At 47.3% G+C, this 23,651-nt stretch overlaps 1 protein-coding gene across 2 annotated transcripts in view; it reads right to left on the reverse strand.

Annotated features, from left to right (window-relative positions):
* The window catches only part of LOC116494267 (vascular endothelial growth factor receptor kdr-like), a 131,503-nt gene that overhangs the window by 78,789 nt on the left and 29,063 nt on the right, over positions 1-23,651 (reverse strand). For both annotated transcript variants that reach the window (XM_032196039.1, XM_032196038.1), the window contains exons 2-4: positions 17,931-18,027; positions 13,820-14,031; positions 363-490 (exon numbers count right to left, since the gene is read on the reverse strand). In XM_032196039.1, coding sequence (XP_032051930.1) covers positions 363-490; positions 13,820-14,031; positions 17,931-18,027 — 437 coding nt within the window. The remainder of the gene's footprint in view (positions 1-362; positions 491-13,819; positions 14,032-17,930; positions 18,028-23,651) is intronic.

Genomic DNA, 23,651 nt, shown 5'->3' on the forward strand with positions numbered 1-23,651 from the left:
CTGAGGAGGTTCGAGGCATAAGATGTGTGAGAGTAAGCCTTCATGGAGGTGGCTAATAGCCAGATGTCGTAGAAGGAATTTTGAAGAAAAATAGTGTTTTGTCATCTGTCCTTGTCTATTTATGGCAGAGCATCAAGCCATGAGATGGGAAAATCATTTGATAAGCTCAGCCTAATCCCAGCCTCGTGCACAGTTCAGTGATAGCACACTGCGAGAGCAGAACAGTGCTTCCAGGTTTTTAGTACTTTTGCTATTTTATTTCTGAAGCTTCCCTAGCTTCATAAATTTTATTTCACATTTTTACCCATGGTGGTGGCAGCCCAGACTTCCGAATTGTTTGCGTTTCTCTGAAGGGCACTTACCTGGGTAAGCTTGGGCTTGATATCTGGAGAAGTAACTCGGCAGGGGACAACCACCGTCTTTGTCTCATCCGAAATGTAGATGATCTCGGGGTGTTCCGGGTGAATCTCCACAAAGGGATTTCTGTAGTCTGCGGAGAGAAGAACACCGATCGGCACAACTGACTCCACTGAGCGCCGGGATCCCAGTCACCAGCCACCCGTACCAAACCCTGCAGCGTGTGACAAGACATCCAGCGGTATCTTGTTTTCAAATGATAACATCATCTAGGGGTTATTCATAGCCAGTGACCAAGAAGCAGAATATCCCGTTTCCAACTCAATTTCACTGGTTTGCAGTCTAAACTTTTAAAAGCTCCTTTTCCTGTCTATTCCCCATCTGCAGAAATAAAGTTACTAATCAGCTCCACGGGCCTTCGTGGTGCTCTCGACTTCTTTCACAAGCGATTTGACACCTCACGTGCCACGGCAGCCAGGTGATGCACTCAGCCTAATAACCTGGCTGGGAAGCAACCTGTCACACCCTGGGGAACTGTGGGACCTTCTGCAGATTTGCCATAATAAATCAGACCGGATAGACATGCACAGCTGAAATAAACAGGAATCTAATGTAGTTTAAGTTAGTAAAGCTTCCGAGTCTCATTCACTGATTTTCCATTGTACGAATACACCAATGGTCATCAGAACAATAAAAGACCATTTGTGAGATCCCAAAACCTTCAAGATTTTTCCAAACAGCATTCTTCGACTTGATACTCTGATGGTTTCAAACACCATTCAGCTAATTCAAGCAATCCAAACTACACCACACAGAGCAGGCAATCAACCACTTTTCCTTTGGATTACATTTTTGATAAGGAAGGATGTACGCGCTGCACGGTTACCTCAACCGGCTTATCCATGGCCTGCCCCCACACACTTAATTATATTTTGGCTACAAATGGCTTCACCTAAAACATGGGAAGTAGCTGACATGAAAGGATTGTGAATAATCTTTGTTGCAAAAATGTGCTCTGAAGTATTCTGACAGTACTTTACACAAGGATGTACCATGAGGAAATTAAAATCAGTTTTCAAAAGCCTGTTTCACTGCTCCCCAGTGGGCTGCTCTGGTAATGAACGCAGTTGGCCCCGGCTGACACATCATCTCCATGGATTTGGAGGAGGCCTTCAACAATGGCCAAACGCTTTATGGCTTTGGAAAAGGGAAACACCCACAGCATAGGTGACCTCTTCTGCAATGCTGTGTAATAAGGAAAATGTCCTCCTTGATGAAGATCATCAATGTATTTCCTGAACGACCCTGGCATCCTCATGCTGTGTTTCCTCTCTAATTCCTGATATAACATTAAGGGATTTTTTTTACAGAGAAAAAATCAATTACTTATTGCCTGGTGGCTCTAGCCACACTGCGCATCCAGAAATTGCCCCGAGTGGCACGTCCCTGTGCAAAAGCTTATAAAGTCCCCATGCTACCCAGTTAGACAGCAGGGCTCTTTGGCACACGTTGGGCTGAGCTTGCAGCACGGTGTGACAGCATCTCCAGTAAATACAGCATGGGTGACCGAGTGCCTCTCCGACACAGAAGCCAAACCCAAGTCTGTGTTTCAGAGTCTGACCAGTGTGATCATCTTGGTTTAGCACCGATGTATCAGGCCAGCTGGCCCCTACCCTTTCACCTCAGCCCATGTTCTCGTTCTCTCGTTTTACAGCTAGGGCTGTTGTGGCAGCTGTTCTGTGATTACAGAAAGCCCTAGTTGAAGAGTGTTGCAGTAAGGCTGTCTGTTCATCCCATTAAGCCTGCATTACTGTATCAGAGCTCTCGCCCTTCGTCATCTGTTAGAAGAACTGGGAATGCTCTAAAATTCCCAGGAAAAGATGATAAAATATTTCTCGAATGTTTTTAGCTAGTGAGGAAAAAAATCCCTGTACGTGGAGTTCTCAAAATTCCAATTTCTGGGAGTTGGGTCTTCTGGCTACTCTCAACAAAGGGTCTAAATAAATGGCAAAAGTCTCCAGAATTTCTCTTTTTCCAGTACCCCATCCCTGGCAAACAGTATTTTGCTTCAAATCAGTGGGGATCCAGTTTTAGTTTGAAACAAGTGTTCACCCTTTGGACCCTAGTAGGGAGCTGTCATATTCCATACTGGATTGTAATTAAATAGGAGGTGAAGTGCTCAAGTACGTTGAATTTTTCTGGGTAACAAGTGCTTTATATGTAAATGCTATAGCTATGCTTGCATTGAATTTTTATTTAGTCGTTGGTTTCCACCATGTCACTTAAGTGGGTGCGTGGTTTTGATGGTGAGTGACTTTGGAAATCATCCAGCAGCTCGGGGAGGTTTCATCTCCTTGAAATCAGTGCTGCTTCTTGCTGACCTGCAGAACGGTTTGAACATGGAGTGGGGGGTTTGGGTTTGCTCCTCCCTTCCGAAGTACAACTCCCCTGACAAAGGAAAGCAGAGAGGTGGTTTATCTCGCTGCCCCATGGCTGGTAACTCGCCTGGGAGCAGGTCATTCATTTGGCGCTGTCAGTGTTCATTTCTTTACTGATGACAACAGTCCTTGCTCAAGGAACGTCAGGGAAATACGTGAGTTCTCTCCCTTGGAATTAATCTTCAAAGCATGAGCTGGATGCAGAGCTCCTCTCCACAACCCAGCAGAGTTCCCCTGACAAAAACATGAAGGGTGAGAGGTAGGGATTGGCACAGGGAAGTGGGGTTGTTGACTTTGGGATTTTTGATAGCTTCATTTTAGCTCTGAGAACTGGAAATGGGATTCTTAGCAGCTGGAATGTACCAAGTGCTTCAGTCATGATGAGATCAAATGCTGGTGTAGCTCCTTGTGTGTATAAGGAAGGTCGCAAATGTTACAAAGATGTTTTAGAAAAGGCACTTGGGTCACGGTGCAGGTACAAGGGATGCATGATGAACATGGGGAGCTGTGACAAGGAGCTGTCAGTGGCACTGCAGTGCTCTTTTTGCACACTTTCTGAACTAAACAGGAGGCAGTGAAACAGAAGACAAAGACCAGCAATGTGGATGATGTCTATCTTTTCAAGCAATGTCTTTTCATGTTAACTTTTATTCCCTGCCATTCATTTTTTTTTCTGTGTTGGTCTATAAAAAAAACACCATGTACTTTGGAGTAAGGGCTTTTGCAGAAACATTATATGAGAGACACTAATTAGAATAAAAAATAGACCTCTAATCTCCCCACATTTAGGAAGTTTCAGATACACGTCTGAACTTTTTGGCTAGGCAGGCACTGGATCTAATCAAGCCTCAAGCTGAGAAACCTGATCTCAAGACCGCAACCCTGTAGCTTGTTCCAACCCCTAAAACTAATATGAAATATTTACACTCACTACAGTTTGTCTAATGCAGTTTCCCAAACAGGACTGCTAAATTCTTAGATTGAGTTACATTACAAACATGTTTAATGTTTGTCTGTGGGCATTAATGCTGCTTAATGCAGTCTTGCTCTCCAGCTAAACCACACTTGGAGTATATCAAATGTGGTGATACTTTTACAGCCAAATTCAAAGCGTGTGCGAACGGTGAGCGGCCTTTCTGCTTAGAAGAAGACAATGTTCTTGGATCATTCGCTATAGAAAAAGGCAGAGGAAGTAGATTTGTGCAGATTTGCAACAAAAACTGGGAGCGCAAAAAAGTGTTAGGGGAGGCATATTCAAATCTACTTTTCTGGGTAAGAAGAGAAAAGAGCAATGTGCCACGTGACGGGGGATGGGACAAGGGTACAGGCCAAGAGGAAACTTGCTATGAAAAAGGAGCTTTTTCATACTAAAATATTCACAAACCTGGATCAAGTCTTAATTAAATGTTTCAACTGAAAAGATGGGAGCACTGAATTAAAAAATATTTTTGCCAATATTTTTTGAAGGAATTTCAGAATATCAATGTTTGTTTAAAAAGCAATAAATCAAAAGAAGGTGGTTAAGCAAAAGAGTTAAATAGCCCTAAAATGTGTGAAAACATTGAATTATGCAATGATTCAAACACCTTAGTCAAAACAGAATAAATTTTCTCTAAAATATTTCCTGTTCATGGAAAACAAACAATTATTTAACCTCATTCTCCTCCATCGTCTCTCCCCACCTCCAGGACTGACATCTACCAAATGTTCGGATTCACACCAGGACTAAAAATAATCCACTTTTTTCAGCTGTAAATGGAAAAGACACTCATTGTGATGCTACTAAACTACTGGAAAATACCTAAATGGGAAGCATGAATTTATAGTATGTATAATAGGAACTGTATTTCATTCCTGATTGACTTTTAATGGCAGCCTCCACCTGCATTGCCATATGTCTAGCCAATAGCTAGAATTACACTATCCCAGATCATAAGTTGCAGTCCGAATTGGAAGCCAATATATATAAAGCCAGCCTTCTACAATCAGTATTTGAAATCTGGATAGTGCTGTAAAATCACTCAGCAATTAACAACAGCAAAAGGTAGCTTCTGGGTTGTAAAGAAGGGACTGGGAAAGGAGGGGATGGCTTGAAAAGCAGTTGGTTGTTAGTCTCTAGTAGATGTCAGGTCTCACTGTCATTATTCTCTGTTTTGAAAAGAAGAGAAAAACGTTATCTTTATGGGTTCTTCTCTTTCCTACAGTAATTGAGGTTTCCTAGAGCGTAACAGCCCTGTGCAGTAAGCAGGCATCTCTAATTTTTGTTAGCTCGGTGCTTTATCCAGGTTACGGCTTTAGCCCAAAGAGCTCGCTGTGCACCAAAGAGGAGGGGACAGGTATCGATGTAGCGGGGCTGCTCCTGAGGTGGAGGTGGTAAAGTGGCAGCTGCCTGCAGGGCTGAGCTTTGGCACGAGAGCTTTAACACAAGGCTGTTGGTGGAAAGCAGCCCTGGAATGAACGGCAAAGGGTTGCAGGTGGGGATCAAGCACCGACCAAATAACTCCGGGTCTGTCAGTGAGGCCAGGCAGACATTTTGTGAAACTCTGTGCAAAAGAAATAATATTGTTGAGCCCCGAAGAGGACCAGCACAGAGGGCAACAGATCCGGGCATCGTGCAGTTTGCTCGTGCTTCATCCCAGCTGCTCACAAACACACATAAGCAGGAGCCAGCCAACCCCACTTGCTTTGGGCAGGAGCGTTTTGCAGGCAGCTGGGCTGTTCACTTACCAGATAAGCAAATGTAAAGTGGCTCAGCTTTGGAGCTTAACAAAAAGACAAGGAATAAATGCTGAATAGACATCAACTACCAGCTGATAGTTTTGTTATATACACCCAGACAGAAAAGGGAATCCTTCATGAAACTCCTAAGCAGTTCAGGCTGACTGTGGCATGGAAAAATGATCTGCTGGAAGGCTGGGAGTGTCACTGCCAGCTTTACAAACGTGCTCACCAGCTTAAGTTAATCAGCAATCAATTTACTCACTGTGAAAAAGCCTCTTAGAGACAGAACTTTGTGAAACAAAAGGGACAGGGTCACTTTGCTTTAAAAATGATAACCTTGACCTCAAGGAAGATCTCAAATTCCAGATGGTGTAAATCAATCGCACTCAACTGCTGCCATTTGGAGAGCTGTGGCATGGGAAACACAGGTGCTGTCCTGCAATACAAGCCTCGGAAACTCTGCTCTTACCAGCACTGAACTCCAAGGAAGAAACTCGGCAAAGAAACGCTTTATGAAAATAGGGTATTTCCCTCTAGCCTGGCACATCTGTTCCTCCTCCTGAGCTGGGAAGGCAATATGCCCTATGAATCTTACCCATAAGAAAACACCATCAATTCCCATCGGACAGTTAAAAAGAATAATTTACTGCAGGCTGCAAAGCTCATTATATGTGAAGAAAGACAAGAGCTGCGCACGAGGGACTTATCAGCTGCAGCACCAGCTCGGAGGAGAGGGAAAGGCCCCTTCCCTTGGGTCTCAGACTGGCTGTCTAGCTCTGCAGGTCAGTGGAAGTTTGCAGGAAACTGCAGCCAGGCCAGGGTGTTACTGTTTACCCAGCCTGGCTGAAGAAGGAACACAAACAGCCAAGCCAAGGAAGCAGAGGCAGCGGGGCAGCGGCGGGGAAGGGGGCCTGCTGCTGTCCGGCCACAGGGATGGGACCGGACAGAAAAATCCCGTGTGCTGCACACAAAAGCAACTCAAAGGTCAAGTGCCTACAAGAACATTGTTTTCCTTCGGGCGGAGAAGCCCTTCATGTTGAAACTCTCGTTCTGTCTAGGAGGAGATTAATTGCTGCCTGGGATGAGCTGAGGGAGGGTCCCCTTTAACTCGGCGGTGTAAGAGCAATCACCCGGGGACGTGCAGTTCCCTCTCCGGGCCTGCACGGTGACAGCGTGTGAGCACAGATACAGCACTGCTTCGCCTCACGGTGACATCTGTTCTTTTGTTTAGCGCTATCTGTGCTGGAGGTGCCTATCTACCAGGAAGTGGGGGAGCTCTCCAAGTGTGTCATGCTCGCTTGCCATTTGAATTCCGTCCTCCCGCAGGCTCGAGGCCCCGTCCTGGCAGCTGGAGAAGCTGAGGGGCTTGAAAGCCCCCACCCTAGGAGCTCAGCGTGCCGTAGAGCCAGGCTCTCTCCTCCAGCTTCTTGCTTTTCGGCGTTACATCACCTGCCTGCGTGTTCAGGACATCCTCCTGAGACATGTGCACAAGACTTTGTACAGAATTTCGAGTACTTTTCATTTCTGCTCATGTTTCTTACACCATGAAGGCAAATTGTCTCATGATATTTGTATCATATCTAAGCCGTGGAGATAACACCACCTCTCCCTTCAGATACTATCCATCAGTCCAGAGAGACGAGGCACTAACTGGCCTTTGAGGCCAGTCATCCACTGCTGCTCCTTTCTGTGAAATTCCTGTTCTCTGAGTTTCAGTCAGAAAGGACCTGCAAAGATCACTCAGTCCAACCGTCAGCTACTCACTGTGCTTCTCTTTGTTCCTGCTAAAGGTAATTCTCTCACCCTATTTATTCCCTTCCACCCATCATATCTTAGAAGAGCAGACTTGCTGGAAAGTCTGGGTGATAAGAGTTTCCCAGGTCATTTTGTTAATTTTTTGACATAAACCCCATCAAGTTTGTCTTCCTCAAGGTCAAGAACAATCTGCTCCCTACGTTAATAGGATCATTAGCAGTTAAGTGACACAGAGGTCAGAGCATTTGGGAAAGCTTTACAGGGAGATTGCCTGGTCTGCTCCGTTCTTCCTGGTAAACTATCAAAGCTGCTTCTAGGTACAGCAGTAACTCCTATAAAGTCACTTGTTTTGAAACCGGACCTTTGAAAATAAAGGACTTTCCAGTTTGGCAGGGAAATGAAAAGAATTGGTGGTGGAATGTTTAGATTAAACAGAAAGCAGAATATTTTATCTGTAGGCAAAACAAAAGTAACTGCAAAGGCCCCAGAAGCCATTCTGAGTCAACACGAAGCATTCTGCTTTGGGCAAATGAAATGCATTCTTCTCCTGGAGATTGCTGTCAGAAACACAGGAATATCCGTAGAGAAAAATAGTACTTTACAAAATGTTACTTCGAAAAATTGTAGGAGCAAAATTCTTTTCAATGCCAAGGAAAAGCCAATAACAACAAAAAAGCCAAAATGGATTGAACAACAACAAAAAACAACCCAAGTCTCGATACTTTGGCTGAAACATATTTCAAGCATCAGATGAATTCATGGAATGTAGCTATCCATAACGCTAGATTTTAGGCAGATACAGATGTAGGAAATATTCACCAGGATCACTGAAGTCCCATCACTAAGAACTAGTCTCCTGCATGAGCTGCTGCCAGCCGCAGAGCTTGGGTGAAGCTGGGCAGTTAGTGCTTGCTGGGTGGATAGGCAATGGGGAGGAAGAAGTGGGGGAAGTGTGCTGGTGATTTTGGCTGTCAGGCTTTCAATTAGGAGTTATTAATGAAGAGGAGGGGACAGTTACCTCTTCCTGCTGGGATGGTGAGTGTTGTCACTGACACAGTGCCAAGATGTCGTGCTGCTCACTCAGCATTGTATCTTACAAGGCTCCTCCACTTCAAAGTGGTCCTTTAGGGTATGGCGTGAAGACACTGAATGTCTCGATTGAGAACTGAAATGATCTTATTTTTCCTCTGGACCCAGTCCTTAATACTTGAGGAACAACAGAGAGGGGCTGACCCAGCCTGTGTTCCCACGTCATGTGGCCCTAAACACTGCTGACTAGGATCTGGTGCCAAAGCCGTCCAGCAGTCTGCACAGGACAGCCAGCTTATCTGCTGGGCTCCACACCGAGCAGACAGGACACCGTTTGCCTATCTTGGCTTGCTGAGTGTTTGGCAGCAAGTGTAGCTGTCTTGGTGTCTCCAGCTTGAAAGGAAGAAGAAATGCAGCTCCAACTCTGTTCTCATTGGTAATATCTCCTGGAAAGCAAGCCAAAGCCCAAGTCGAGGCTGTCACCCCGGGCCTGCATTTCTGCTTCTCACATTCAGATTATCTCTGTGAACTGTCAAGAGAATTAAGGAGGCAGAAATCGGCTTCAAAGAATGTCGGAACCAAAATATGATCTCATGTGAGGGGTGCTTTCATGCACTTCCCTCCTCTTTAGATTTTTCTCAGGGAGGAAGGATGAAGAAGATGGACTTCCCATCTCTGGGCTGTCCCATGTGATAAAGAGGAGGCTGTGGTTGATGTGACACTTCACCCTGGTGCTGTACTTGTACCACCTGCCCTCCTCATTCTTCTCAGCAGCGAGGAGAGAGAGCTCGTGTCCTTCCTTGGGGACGTCTCGCTGCTGGAGCTGACGAGTAGTGAGATGCGTGCTGTGACAGGACAAGCAGCTTGGATGCATCCCTCTTCCCTTCCACTTAGCTACGGAGGAAGAGGAGCGAGCAGGAAAGGCTGGATGAATTTAAGCAGACAGCAAGTAGTGGAAGATTTTCCTTCTTCTGTGGGCTGTGCTCACATGGGTGGCTTAAACAGCCCTCAAATTTCACGAGGAGCCTTAACAGGATTAACAAGTCCTTAACAGGACTTGAGATCCCACATAGAAGTCTGCCTTGCTTGCAATTTCATTTCCAGTTCTTGTGCTTTGGAGCCCGGCAGTGCAGCAGTACAGCTTGGGTCTGAAGTGCCAGTGCTTCATGATGTCTGTATGAACTTTAAAAGGAGCCCAAACACGATTTCTGCACAGGGATATCTCCTACTTACACCATGTTGCTGGGAACATCGGTGCTGATAACCAAATGTATGGAAGCAAATGAGTCCCTCAACCCTGCCACGTGCCTAATTGACCATAACACTGAGATGCTGAAACACCAGCAGCTGAACTACCATGGGTAGGAAGATGCAGTTAAAATGCTTACCATCTGCGTGTTCAAAGAGTGAACAACACAAGGCACAAGCAGGAATTAGTTATTCTAGTAGTTATTCTTGGGTGGCCGCCAGCACTGATGTCCTGGGCTCACGTATATTGCTCTGTGGTGAGACTCGTGTTGGTTTTGAAGTCGTTGTGAACCAGCCCTATCATAGCCCTACTTATTTAAAGAACCGGAGCAACAGCCCTGCTTTGCATAGAAATAACACAGGCTGTCTGCTGCTGACTTGCTCTCCCCATGTTTTGCTCTCCCTGACTGTCCTAGCAAAGCAGCACCACTGCTGCGTGAGGACGGGAAGCCAAGCCCAGCTTGGAAACTTGGAGGAACTTTTCTAGGCAGTATTTAGCAAGATGTGACCAGCTTCAATTACCACAGTAATAATGCTGGGCAAGGTGCTGATGGAGGGAAGCAAGGCAGAGCTGAGCTCATGCTGCTGATTCACCGACTGAGTGGCACAGGAAGGGGTAGCAAATCCCATACTGCAGCTAAGGACTGCGAGGGGAAAGCACAGCAAAAGCTGAGGCAGCATTTCAGCTCTCAGGGAGCTCTCCCAGCCGACACACCGAGGGCTGTCTTACGTGGAGGCAGTTGCTTTGCTGACAGTAACAGGATTTCGGATAGCTGAGAGCTGCAAGTCCTGACTTCTGTCTAGGCTGCGGTCTGGAACAGCACTTGGGGAAGGTGGAGAAAATCTTCTTGTCTCTGTTTTCCTCCTTCTCTAAGCCATGTTTAATTTGATATGTGCTATAGAAAACCTAGCAGAGAGGGGTCTCTATCAGAACACACAACAGCCAGCCTGCCCCTTCCCTGGGCCCAGCAATCCCAAAGGTGGCAATGAGTGTGTCCCCCACGGGGACCATCCATGAGGCTGGGAAGGGTAATTGCAGGAGACAGGAGCAAATTCACAGCATTTGCAGTGAAACACTGTCCACACGAGCCTTTCTGAGTCTGGAGATGGTGGGTGGCTGTCTCTGTCCCCCTGTTCACTGACTGTGGCCACGGGAGAGCTGCTGGGCTGCTCTCGGGTCATCCACCCGAGCTGCCTTTCGCTATAGAGGTTTCCCCTCAGAGTTGCAATGAAGTTAAACGACCACATTAAGAAACTCCCAACTATTTCTGGTCCAGCCCTAAGCTACGTCGTATTTCCAACGAGGAGATGGGCAACGGGAGGAGGGGGTTGTCTGCCTTTTAGTTACAGTCCCTGGGACTTGCAGCTGCAGCAGGAAGCAGAAAAGGCTTCAGGAACAATTGTTCAGGATTAAGGTCCTGAGCTCTGCCTCCCTGCAGACTGTCGGAGCGCAGCCGAGGCATGGGGGCTGACCCTGCTGCCTTCGGGTCCCCTATGATCTGACTGATGTGCAGGGGTCACGGCTCAATTGCGCCGGGGGAGAGCTGCTGAGTGCCAGATTCTGACAGAGCTTAGAAGCTCCACCAGGGAGGCTGTAAAAACAGAAGCAGGCACAGGAAATAATAGCCAATAAGCAGGGCTTCCGATACAATCATGTTCTCATTTCGGTGTCAAGCAGCAGGCCAGGAATGAAGGGAAAAAATACCATTCCCCTTCCTTTTTTGGCAATAATGGCTCGTAACCTCTGAGGAATCTCCAGCCTTCAGGGTCTGGCTCAATATTTTCTCACTCCACCTGGCTCAGTCCTATAAACACCCTGCCGAGCGCACGCTCTCTCCACAAAACATGCAGAGAGATGTCTTTTGGACTTCTCCTTTGTCTGGCACTCACTGGGAGCTGTGAGTTTCTTCACTAGAGACAGCCGATGGCTTTCTTAGTGATGCCCAGACACTGTGAGACCAAATCCCTTACAAAGGCATGTTTGAATAGTTAAGAAAATCATGGGTATGGTCTGAACGCCCTCCTTAACTCCACAACTCACAGCTCCCTTACTGGCCAACACTTTCCTTGTCCCCAGAGCAGCCTGCTGGCATCCAGCAAACACACACAGGAATTACAGGGGAAGAAGAGCACGCCCTGCGGACAGCATCCATGCAGAGGTATAAATAGCTTCGTTTCAAGCAGCTTCCCCAGCCTGGCAGGCCAGGTCCCAGCAGGCACTTGCAGCCTCGCAGCCCGAGCTGGGCTCTGGAAGTGGTGGGCGAGCAGCTGGCTGGGCAGGACATGGAGCAGAGAGCACAAGCGGCTCAATTTCTGTACGCTTTTTCTTCAAAACTTTTACAGCACAGGACTTTTAAAACTCTGGGCAAGAGTTTCTAGAGCGGGGAGGGCATATTACATGAGGAAATTGCATCTGAGAGAGGAGAATAGATTGATTTAGAGCAAACACGCAGTGCTGTTTTTAGGGAGAACCTTGGCACAGCAGGCTCAAGCTAGCAAGAGGACATCCTGTGATTTTTTTTTTTTTTAGATTAGCACTGCTCCAAGTGCATCGCCAGCAAGCATTTCATAACTTGAGATATTTTCTTAAGGAAAATGCTCAGGCAGTCCCAAAAGATCCATAACATTTCCTGCACGTGCTCCCGCCGTAGAGTAATGAAGTCCCGGGTAGCTGGCCAGGGCACTGAATCAGGATAGAGAATTGAGTTTTCAATACACTGTTTCCTGAAGTGTAGGCATTGGGCTGGGTTAACAATATTAGATGCGGGGCATCTGAGCAGTGTGTAATGAGAAAAGGAAACAGCTCAGCACAAGAACTAGGGCGGATAAAGAAACCAGGGCTTAGAGTAACAAGGAAAAATAAGAGAAAGGAAATAGAAAGGCAGAAAAAAAGTGACTGCAGGAACTAACAAGTAACACCAAAAAGCTACTTTCCGATAAGAGAAAGACTTACTGGGAAAGCAGGATGAGGGCAGAAAGGGACTATTTTCAACAGACATACAGAGACAGGAAAATCTTATCCACGTGCATCAGCCAGGTGTGTTCACCTAGCAGTTCAGAAGTCAAATTTAGCTGTGTGGGCAGACCACGGTCCCCTGGTGATGGGAGTCACGCGTCGTGCTGGTCTCACCATGGTTAGCAGCACCGTGAGGCTGTGGGAGCTGCCCAGCCCATCCACAAGTGTGTCCTGCAGGCAGACAGCTCACTGAACTGCACAGATCACATCCAGCTCATTGCATCGCCAGCATTTGTTTCATTCCCAACACTTCAAGAACCCCATTTTAGCAGCTACTGGAAAAACTAAATTAACTCATTTGTATGCGTGGGGAACTGAACAGTAACCCTATTCAGCACCAAAGCAGCTCATGCCATCCCCTGTCCCAGCCCCAAAAGGTTAGCTCCTTTGTCTAATCACTCACAACCTCAGCCTGGAAGATCCAAGATGATTCAATAGTTTACCAATGCGTTTGTCAAATAGATTGGGAAAAAATATCAGCATTTTCTGGGAATATTTTAAGAAGAATTCCCATTACTGACATGGTTGTTCGGTGTGTTAGTCACTTGATTACAGCAGACCACTCTCCTCTGAAGTTTCTGTTTCCATTTATTATTGGATCTGAACTCAGTGATTCTGACACACGGAGGAGAGGCAGCTCAAAGAGAACAGAAATGAGCAGTGGGCCATTTTTTACAAAAGCCAGGAAAATATGTACAGTGCGGTCATCCAGCTTTGCTAAGTACGCCTCACGGATGTGAAGGACAAAGCTGCACACAAACGTGTAGGAGAGACAGGAATTACAAAAACCCTTCTCAGGGAGTTTCATGCCTGGGAAGGAAGGGGAAGACTTGGGTATTGAGGGTGAATCTTAGGAAAAGCACTCTGCTAGCAAAACCCCCTAGGATAAAAGAATTTAGTCTTAAAAGTAAAAGAGCATAAAAGATGTTTAAAGGAATCAGCGTGTCAGTTATTTGGCACACAGAAACAGGCAGGTTCTCAAGTTTTTTCTAGTTTTCAAGTCCCGGAATTGAACAAGACAGCTAATTTCTGGTTGTCACATCCGTGTCCCCGTGAGTTGAGCTGGCCTGACAATCCAGGTGTAACCCAGCCTCTGCAAAACGCCAGAGCTGGTGCCTGCAGGGTCAGCGGGGAGGTGGGATTTGGGAAAGCTGAGTTGGGTGGCTTGTTGTACCTAGCACGGATCCAACAGCTCAGCCGAACACAGTTTAGGTCACCAAGAAGGCATAAAACCGAAAGAAAGCCAAGTTCTTACCTCTAACAAAGACGTAAATCTTGGCCATGAGGTCCTTGTTGGATGGGGAGTCGTCATGGATGCAGGTGAAGTAACCGGTGTCGTTGGCCGTCACTTTCCTGACGACGAGCGTGCTGCAGCTCTGCTGCGTGCTATTTCGGCAGCTGCTGAGGTGCACCCTGGGGTCTTCCCTCTGGTCCTCCCTCAAAAGCCAGCTCACCGAAGGTGCTCCCCTGTCAACACAACGCACCGAAATTAACGGCAGGGTCACAACTGCAGAAAAAACTTGGGTTTCCTTCTCGCCAAGTGTTGTCGATATTCCTAATCTTCCTAAGCCTGTCATTTGGACATGAATGATTAAGGCTGTGGGGTGCTTGCATTACCAGCCATAAAAAAGTAAGGGGGATCACACCACGCTCACCAACAGGACAAGGGGAATTCCAGAACTGGTCTCTAGGAGCTGTGGCAAGCTAACTTCTGGAGGAAAGCTTAATTTTTATTTTAGCAGACATCCTGAACACGAGTTTGTTTTTATAATGCTATGTTTTAGGCACTTCAAACATTTGAAAGCACCAGATAAAATTATATGTTTCTTCCAAGCTGAGGACTTTGCATATTTTAACAGCTACATTAACTTATACTTTCTTTTAACTCTAAGGCTGCATGTAGAGAGAACATTTATGTAACTTCTCATCACCTTTCTTGTTTAATCAGCAGTGACTCAATCTTGATTTTGTGAAGGGTCTGGAACTAATCAGATTACAGATCTTAGAATATCTGCTCAAGACACATTTTTTTTTCCATTCCCCTCGTCACGGCAGCCAGAACATAAAACCAGCAGGACAGATAGATACAGCACCTCACCCACCTGACCCATTCCGTGCCTTATTTATGAACACAGCTAGTGTCAAACGCAATTTTACGTAGCTGACTGACAAAAAGCAAAGCCATTTTACAACCTGTTGCTGGACTCAGAGGGAGCTTTCAGCAGACCCAAGTTAGCTCAGCAACGGGCACTGGCTGTGCTGGTCGTGCTGTACCGAAACCAGCAGGGCACAGCATGGTGGCAGGAGCTCCTGGAGCCCTGTCCTGCTTGGGATGTGCTCTGAGGTCCCTGGGGAAGAGCCAGTACAGGCTGAGCCTGCTTTGTGATAAGAGTATGGTCTTGTTGTAGTAGTTGTTGCTGGTCAGTGTGGAAACCAGTGGGGACGGGAGCAATGGGCTGTGGATTCGTCTGGGGAAGATGGAGCTCGTGTTGCTGTTGGAGGGAGGCAGTGCCCTCCTGCCGTGCTGTTCTGACGGACCCCTCACCCCTTCTCCCTCCCTCGGTGAGTTCCCAGTGACCCAGCGGCTTTGGCTGAGCTGAGGAAGGAGTAAGGAGCTCTGGATTTCCCCAGTTGAGTGTCGCCAGGGAGAAATCCGGTCTAGACACGTCTCCTTGGCGCAGAGATGCTAGTACTCGGTGTATCTAGCGAGCTGTGTGACATTTCCAGTCAGCGAGGAGCCCCGACGACCCTTTCTGTGCCAGTGGCTTTGCAGCGGTGCAGTCGGTGCCGTAAGGGAAGGCGTTTGCCAGCAAATTCAGTGACACTTAAGCAAACATCCTCTTGGCCCCCGTTTCTGCCCGTCCTTCTGTCGCCTTCCTGGAGATGATGTGGTCGCGGGGCTGAGCTCTCCAGGTTATTCCCAGCACGTAGGAGAAGGAGAACCCTGGGAGAAGCGTGAACATCCTCCCTGGTGGGCAGCCTCACCCCCGCTGGGTGCACGGTGGACTTGGACGGCCCCACCTCGTCCGTCACAGCAGCTTCCTGGCCTCCAGAGCACCGGATTGCTTTGTGGCGGGGAGGTCCCTCCAGTGCTCTCTCCCTACCTTATTAACGTCATTACTGACGTAATGACCCCTTCTGTCAAGAAATGGGACTCCTGGCCCTGAACATGAACTCTGCCACTTCACGTTCAGCTCCCACCCAGTGCTCAGGTCCCTGCCCCTCTGCCCTCACCCAGTCTGGTTTCTGCCACGGCTGGAAACCCGCAGAGCAGATCGGGGCTTCACAGCTCTCTGCGTCCTCACATGCGCCCGCTTTCTCCACCTGCCCGTTTTATCCAGGTGGAAGATGAAGGCTTTGGCCACTGCTTCTGGATTTTCACACAGCTGGCCAAGGGGAGTCACAGCAGTAGCTGAATGTTTGGGCCAGGCTGCCAAAAATGAGGAAATCCTGGCCAAAAACCTCCAATGAGTGGAGGCAGAGGGAGGTGGAGCATTAACGCGGCGAGTTCAGCCTCCAGCAGCTGGCTGCTCGGCCTGCCATCTCGTGCTGAGCCCTGCTGCTCCCCGGAGGGACCTCGGAGCTGGTGTGTCAGCGGGTGGCAGGCATCGGGGTCTGGGTCAGGGATCTCACGCTCCCAGTGCAGAAATCTCGCTTCCAGCCCCAGCTCTTGGGTGAGGCGAGCAACTTAAGCGCTCTGGGCCTCTGCTTCCCTGCTAGCATCACAGGTACTGCTTCCTGCCAGCCCTGCTGGGGGGTTCATTGCTTCGCATCCATAAAGCAATTTCGGAACACAGCCAGCACAGTTAAAGTGCTAATAATTTCTCCATCTATTCATTCATCTGGTGGTACGAGAAAACAGGGTGTTGCTAGAGATGAAAAAGGCCGTGGATGGAGAACTGCTGCAAAGTAGTGGTTTAATTGGCCTGCAGCACCACACTGACCTCGTGTCCACATATCATGTTTTATGAAGCACTGCATCGAGATTTTAAAGGACTGTTTAAACTTTCTTGCCATCATCCTTGCTGTTTGCCAAGCTAAAAATACCATTGTAAGGTTGTTTTGACCTCATAAGCCACGCAGATAGCTGGAGGTACTTTGAAGAGGATTACCTTACACTCCAGAAGACATCACAAATTTACACAGCATGAGTCAATTTACCTTTCACCGTAACATTGAATTAGATAGACTAGGAAAAAAATCAGAAGGGATATATGAGTCAGCATAACCTACAGCTTAGATTCACCTTCCTATTGCTCTTACTGTCTCCAGGAACTGGGGTTGCAAGAAACCAACCACGTCCTGGCTACAGTCAAGGGGACTTTGCAAGAAGATTTAAAAAAAAAGGTGTGTGTGAGGGAGAAACTGTGATAGTTTAGATTACCTTCAGCCTTCTCTCCTACAATGCTCTCTGCAGAAACTGAAAAACAGCCTCTCCCAGCAGTGTGGCATTGAAATCACACTCAGAACAAGTGACACCTGTGTTCAGCCCAGTCTGAGGCCTTTTGTGTGACCGCGCGAGCCTGTGTGTGTTTGGATAGAGCAGAAAGTGCTCTGACTCTTTGCATTTACTGCTTGGTTGTGACCAAAACCCTACATCCTCCTTTTGCAGAGGTCCACCACCCTGCAAACACAAGGCATTACCAAAACTTTGCTTATTTCTTGCATGGCTGGTTTTCACACGTTGTGTCAAGAATTGAAGAGCTGCCACAATTTGTGATTAATGCTCTGGTTTTTACAACTCCTGGTTATCTTTGATTTAAAGCTGTAAGTTCAAGCAGATCAGGTCTTTGCATGTACACGTAGTAACTGCTGCTTATTTAATGGTCATCTTGTGGGTTAGCAGTATTTGAGGTTAGGAAGTTTAAGCTTATACATACATTTTGGTCTTATATATACATGAATGTATTAATATGTGAAGCTTTATACATATATATGTATATATAATGAGCTAATGACAGTGTGATGATCTCAGTTGTCATTTACTTATGGACAGGGGGCAAAGGAGTGACTTTAGCTGCAGAAGAGCTGCATGGGAACCTGTTTTCAGATGAGGATCTTACAGCCATGTCCTTAAGGTACAACCCCTTCCATAAGCTTACTCGTGCACTGACTCAGGGCTTCTCTTGGGCCCCCTTACAGTGTGAAGAGCGAGGTCAGGCTGCATGGTGACCGCAGACCTTCCTCCCTGCTCCGTTACAGCCCAGCACATTCTCCTCCACTCAGAAACACCTGTGAGGGAAAACTGCTCCAGTTGCCAGACGATGGCTGTGCAGCAATCTTTGCTCTCCCCTCCCCAGAAGCTGTGCTGTGCCAAGGGGATCGCTACAACCCAGGGAATCCAGCACTGCCCGAGCAATCCTTACCTGCATTTTATTTTTAGGGTTTCTCCTGGTAAGATGACAATCTGGTTTTTTGCAATGCTTAGCGTCGGTTTCTCAAAAAATTCGTCCTCAGCAAGACCTGACACAAATAAAGAAGAAACCATGGTTAGGCAGGCTATTCAGTACGGTTGGAACGGGCACAATGCAGCTGAGGAAAGCTTTTTGTTTTGTAAATAGTTCCTAAATTGGGGGCCCACACAGGGTTTAATTTATATTGCTGCAATTCAGTTGAGCACACTGTACCTACCGAGATCCCCTCAGTTTGTTTTTCTTTCCCTTATTCATCTCTTTCTTTTCTAACATGGGGAACCTGTATTTCTGCTAATAGTCTTCTTCCTTTTATTTAGAGCTGGCTGTGTTACTGGATTATTACAGTTTTAGAACAACAGATTCATTTCAAAAGGTTTTTACACACGTACAGAACTGGTGGGAATCAGGTCTTTGGGAAACAACTCGGTGCATGAGCTCACATATTACCTTGTAATCAATGGGAGGAGAGGTAACAATAATTCTGGGAGCAGCTCTTTCTGATTCACAGCCATGAAACATCTGCTATGTTAAAAACACATCAAAAGCCTCCTGTTTTCCGAAGAAACATTCACAAATACTGCACTGGAACCAAACAGCAAGCTGCTTTGTTTGAGGCAAATGTAAAAAAATAAAATTAAAACTAGTGCTGCCAGGTAGTTTGCAGTGGTGTCTGAGATCCCATCCCTAGTGCTGGCGTCACAAGGTTTGTCAGGTCACTCATGACAGTGGGCTTTAGTGACAGCAGTGACAAAGGCCTCTCTCCTCATCATCCCCATCACCATCATCTCCTGGCTCAGGAAACATCTCCCGAGCAGCCCCACTTCGCAGGGCTCTGTGGGATCAGGACGGGTTTCACCTCACCCCCGCTGCACTGATGAGCGCTCGGTGCGGCTCACGCACCACACAGCTTGTGAGCACAGCCACTGCACCGTGACAGCCCCACAGACACGGGCACTGAGAGGTGCTGGGATGCTCCTGAGCCCTCGCAGACGGCCACGTGCAGGGGCTGCTGACATTCGTGGCCGGAGCGAGGAGCTTTGGCAGGTGGGTGCTGCGCGGCCCCGCGCCCCGAGCGCTCCTGGCAGCTGCCTGCAGAAAGCCGAACGTGAAACCCTCCTGCTATCGGAGCGTTCATCTGTGGCAATATCACTTTCAGAAAGTGAAACTGAGAAGAAGCAGAAGTGAGGCTGGCTGGGCTGCTTTCCTTGTCCAAATTCAAAGTAACATAATCAAGGAAAGGAGAAAACAGGCTTAGATAAGTATCTCAATTTCTAAAGCTCTGACATTAAAGCCGTATGTTTTCTTTCCCCTCCTGCTCTTCAAATCTCTATCTTCTTTGCCTTGAACTTGATAAGCCAGAAATCTTTAGCTGGGCTTATAAGAGGCATTATTCTCAGCAGAATAGTGAAGATAATGCATCTAACAAAAAGAGAAACATTAGGGTTTAACTTTTCAACTGGATGAAACAGTGATTTTCTTGCCTCCCACCTCCCATCTCCTCTCATCTCCTTTGTGCTGGATTCAAGTAAAACGCTCTGAGCCTGGCATATTCTCTCAGCGTGGAGAGTGAATCACTCCCACATTGGAGAGCCTGGCTTCCTCCGTGAGCCGTTCAAATTCCCGGCAGAAACTCAGCGGAGGCCAGCTCATCTCATGGCACCAGAGTCCTTCCCGGGGAGCATCCTGCCCAGACAGCGTGTTCCTCAACCCCCCTGTTGGGCACACGGAGCCTCCCTACAGACCTGCAGCTCACACTGCACTGGTCCTGACCATGGCTCCACCATCAGAGACCTCCCAACACCCTGTTTTGCATGGTTGATGGCTCTGTAGCTCTGTCTCTAATGTCCTGTATAGAATAAGGAATAAATTGGAGAGCAAGTGGGAGCCTGGCCAACATGAGCTCCCTCCAGGGTGACATTGTGTAGCATGGCCCTACCTAAAAATTGCTATTGTGTGTAATGCTGTGGATGCAAAACGCCCCCTAGACTCATGGAGTCACAGACTCAGAATCCCAGAGTGCTTGGAAGGGACCTCTGGAGATCATCGGGTCCAAACCCCTTGCCAAGCTGGGTTGTAACAAGCACGTTACGTGGCATGGTCTGAGCTTTGGCATGTGCTGTTCTGTGGTGCTGAGGAATTTCACTCACCTAAGGCTAAGTGTTGATCTTTGCAAAAAGAAAACAAAAAAAAATGGTCAGTGTAGCTTTGGAAATGTTTGCTGAGTGCCATTTAATTAGCCAGCTGAGGGGGCTTTGGGCCCTGCGTAGTTTTTCCAGCACGCAGCTACTACCGCGATCCGCGCCGGGCTGTTTGCGCTGACTTCAGCCAGGTCTGCTTTGACTTAGAAAATCCTGGGGTTTTGAATAATCCTTTCTTTGGTTCCTCATGCGCCATCAATTGTTCTTAGGGCTCACAGTGGATTAGCTGAAGCCTCGAGCTGGCCTTTTGAACAGGCCCACGAGGTCCCTCACGAGCAAGCGTGATGCTGTGGGAGGGGTGCGGGGTACTGCGCCAGGCAGCGGGCAGAGCCCCGAGCTCATCTTGTGACCGGGGAGTAAGTGCTCGGGCTTTCATAATATCTGAGACTGGTTTTGCTAAGAGAAAAAAAAAGTATTTTTCAATTATTCTGTTTAGACATCTGAGATACTTTTTTTCTCAAAGTTTATTTTGGCTTCAGGAGCTGAAGAAAAGAATAAGCAAAGAGTAATTTCGGCGCGTTTCTACCCCATGGAGGACAGGAGGAGAAATTCCTCTGCCACACACATTTCATCCCCGCTGCCAGGTGACAGAGAGTTTTTCTAAACACAGCGTGTGCCTTTTCTGGCATGCCTGAGCCAAAGCTGAGTGCTTAAATGCGCCATGTAGCTTCGTTATGGTGCTCTTCCTTCTTTGTATGCTGCATGGATGTTCACTATTTTAATGTAGTTCATTTTAATTTTACAGCTTTAATCAGTATGTCTAGCATTTCTCAAAACTAACTAACTAAATAAATAAATTACAGCTAGCTCTGTACTTAGAATCATAAAATTGGAGAATATCCTGAGTTAGAAGGTACCCACAAGGATTGCTGTGTTCAGTTTCATAAGAAAACAGTCAGGACTTTAAGAAATGTCTCTCTCTGCCAAAGCAGGTTGACCACAGCTGGTCAAGAGTCTTGCAGTGCCGAGCTAAAGAGAGGCTTTAAGAAGAGCCCTGAGCCAGGACAGACCCTCTGACCAGGGCCTCTCTGCGCCGTTTCTGCTCCCAAGAGCTTATTCTCTCTGCCAGGTTAACATTCTGCTCCTGACAGCGCAGAAAACCCCAAACACAGCACATCGACACGGGTCCTTGGCAGTGAAATGTGGAAGGTTGACTGATACATTGTCCAGGGAAGAAAAGTATATTGAAAACTGCTTTTCCTGGGATAATCTGATTTTGCACCATAGCCAAGATGAAACCTGGGAGGATCCCCAGGAGGAGGGTAACGTGTGACCTCCCTCACCTCTGCCAGATGATTCCTAACTCCATCTCGCTTGGCCGAGGGACATCCCTCCCACACTAAGCCTTGTTCGTGCTAGGACCATCGGTAAGCAGAGATAACAACTATTTTTAATCTCTGTTTCGCATTGTAACAGTCTTCCTTCAAGCATCCTTTAGGCACTGTCACTACCCAGTAGCTATGCCAAAAAGAGCGCTCACAAATGCTTGTGAGATCGAGCGTATCGAGGTATCCTACGTGGTGACAGCTAATGTCAATATCGTACCTGATTAAGAGATCCTCTTATCCCTTTCGGGCACTGCAGCACACAGAGGAGGGGAAAACTGAAAGAACAGTACCAAAGAGCACCTAACCTCTGCGTCAGATGACAAAAAAATAACGTCTAGGCAAAGCGCAGACCGCTGTGCTGACAGCTAAATGAAGCAGGTTAGACCAAGGCCCTGATTCCACAAGGATTTGGGCACACAAATAGCTTTTTGCACATGATTGAACTCCAGGGACTATTCATGTGTGTAAAGTCACTCTTGTGCACAGATCTGGGCCCTAGGACACATCAGGTCCCATTAGGAAGGGCTGGAAGTCAGGGTTTTAGAGCTGACTTAGTAGGGAAAGGGGAGAGGCATAGACACGTTATTTAAAAACTCTGTCCACGGCTGACAATAGACTGGGAATACTTTTGTAAGCCATGCTTAACTTGGAGTGTTTCTGAAAGTCAGAGCCCAGATCAGGAACATAATCTGTGCTCTGAAAATGCTCGGGGGGTCACTGTGGGCTCTATGTGCATGGCCCTGACCACCCTTAATGAGATGGTTGCCAGTAATATGGATCGTGCAGACGAAGAGCTGCTACCTGTCCTGCCTGCCAGGGACAAACAGATGATGGCTCAGTCTCTCCAAACTGCTTTGTGTCTGCAGCACTAAATGGCACTGAGGAGAGACAATGTGCTGTCCTCTGAGAGGCCAGGGAACCTCATCACAAGGACACAGCTTGAGTGCATCTGGGAAACAAACAGGTACCAGTTTTAAAGGGTATTTTCATGACTGTGTCCCCAAGGAAATCCTATTTCCACTAGGATTAGAAAGTTCAAGGATTCAGTGAAAAGCCGTGTGTGTTTAAACCAACGGCCTGTAATCATTTTAGGATTTGTTTGAAGGTCACCCACTATGAAAAGAGAAAACAGTACTGCTGGCATTATGGCATCACAAGCCTTGCAATATTTGGTGTGTTTATCAGGTCCTCAGCTCCTGGAATCAGCTTTCACTTGTTATAATTGAGTAATTTTCTGTTACTTTAAAGGCTTAAAAGGACATTAGCAAGTAAGTAAAAAGACCCACCTCTCCCTCCTTTTTGCTGTGACTTTGGGTGGGAGAAGGACATATCATTTTTGATTCTGCCAGACTCATGCATTAATAAAATACCTTATGCTCTCTATTCTAAACACAATATTTTCTAAATTAAGCATTATTGCTGGCTTTGACTCTCCCAGCAAAGAAGGGATGCTCTTGTCTTGAAGATCTTGGCTTTAAATCAGGAGCAAACTTCTTTCTCCATTTTCTTCTTTTCTGCTGGCTAGTGGGTGCTCTGTCAAGCCACCTGATGGGCACCGAGCCAGTAGGGAGGGCAAAGACCCCCCACGATGGGCTGCAGATGTGGAATGTGTGGGTCAGAAAGGGCTGTGTGCAGGTAGCTTACCCTCCAGATCTAACGTGGCTTCATCACCTCGCTCCCGTTTCATGGTTTGCTCAGGGAGTTCGCTTTATCAGGTTGTTTGCTCTCCTAAGCCTCAATTCTCCATATGTATATTGAGGCTAATAATGGAAGTCGTTTGTAAAGATTTAAACTCTTCATCTTTTCCTACACATGTGCACAGTGCTTAATGTATGAGGCCGTGCCCTCCTCCTCAGGTGCTGTCAAGGGCCACAGCCCCACAGGATGCTCACACCCTCCCTGCCGAGCTGCCTTTCCCGGAAAGGTTTAGGGGCCTAGGGCTTGTCCCAGCCCTGCTCTCACACGAGCTGGAAATGCCACTTCAGCAAGTGCTAGGTGGTAGGTCAGAGGTTGGACTAGGTGATCTTGGAGGTCTCTCCCAGCCTAGCTGATCCTGTGATTCAGGGATTTGGTGATTCTGCTCCATGTGCTGCAAGCTGGCAGCCAAGCTGCTGCCCACCAGCCTGTAATGGGAACAACCCACCACC

Source organism: Aythya fuligula, chromosome 13 (assembly GCF_009819795.1).
Source record: "Aythya fuligula isolate bAytFul2 chromosome 13, bAytFul2.pri, whole genome shotgun sequence".
NCBI lineage: Eukaryota > Metazoa > Chordata > Aves > Anseriformes > Anatidae > Aythya > Aythya fuligula.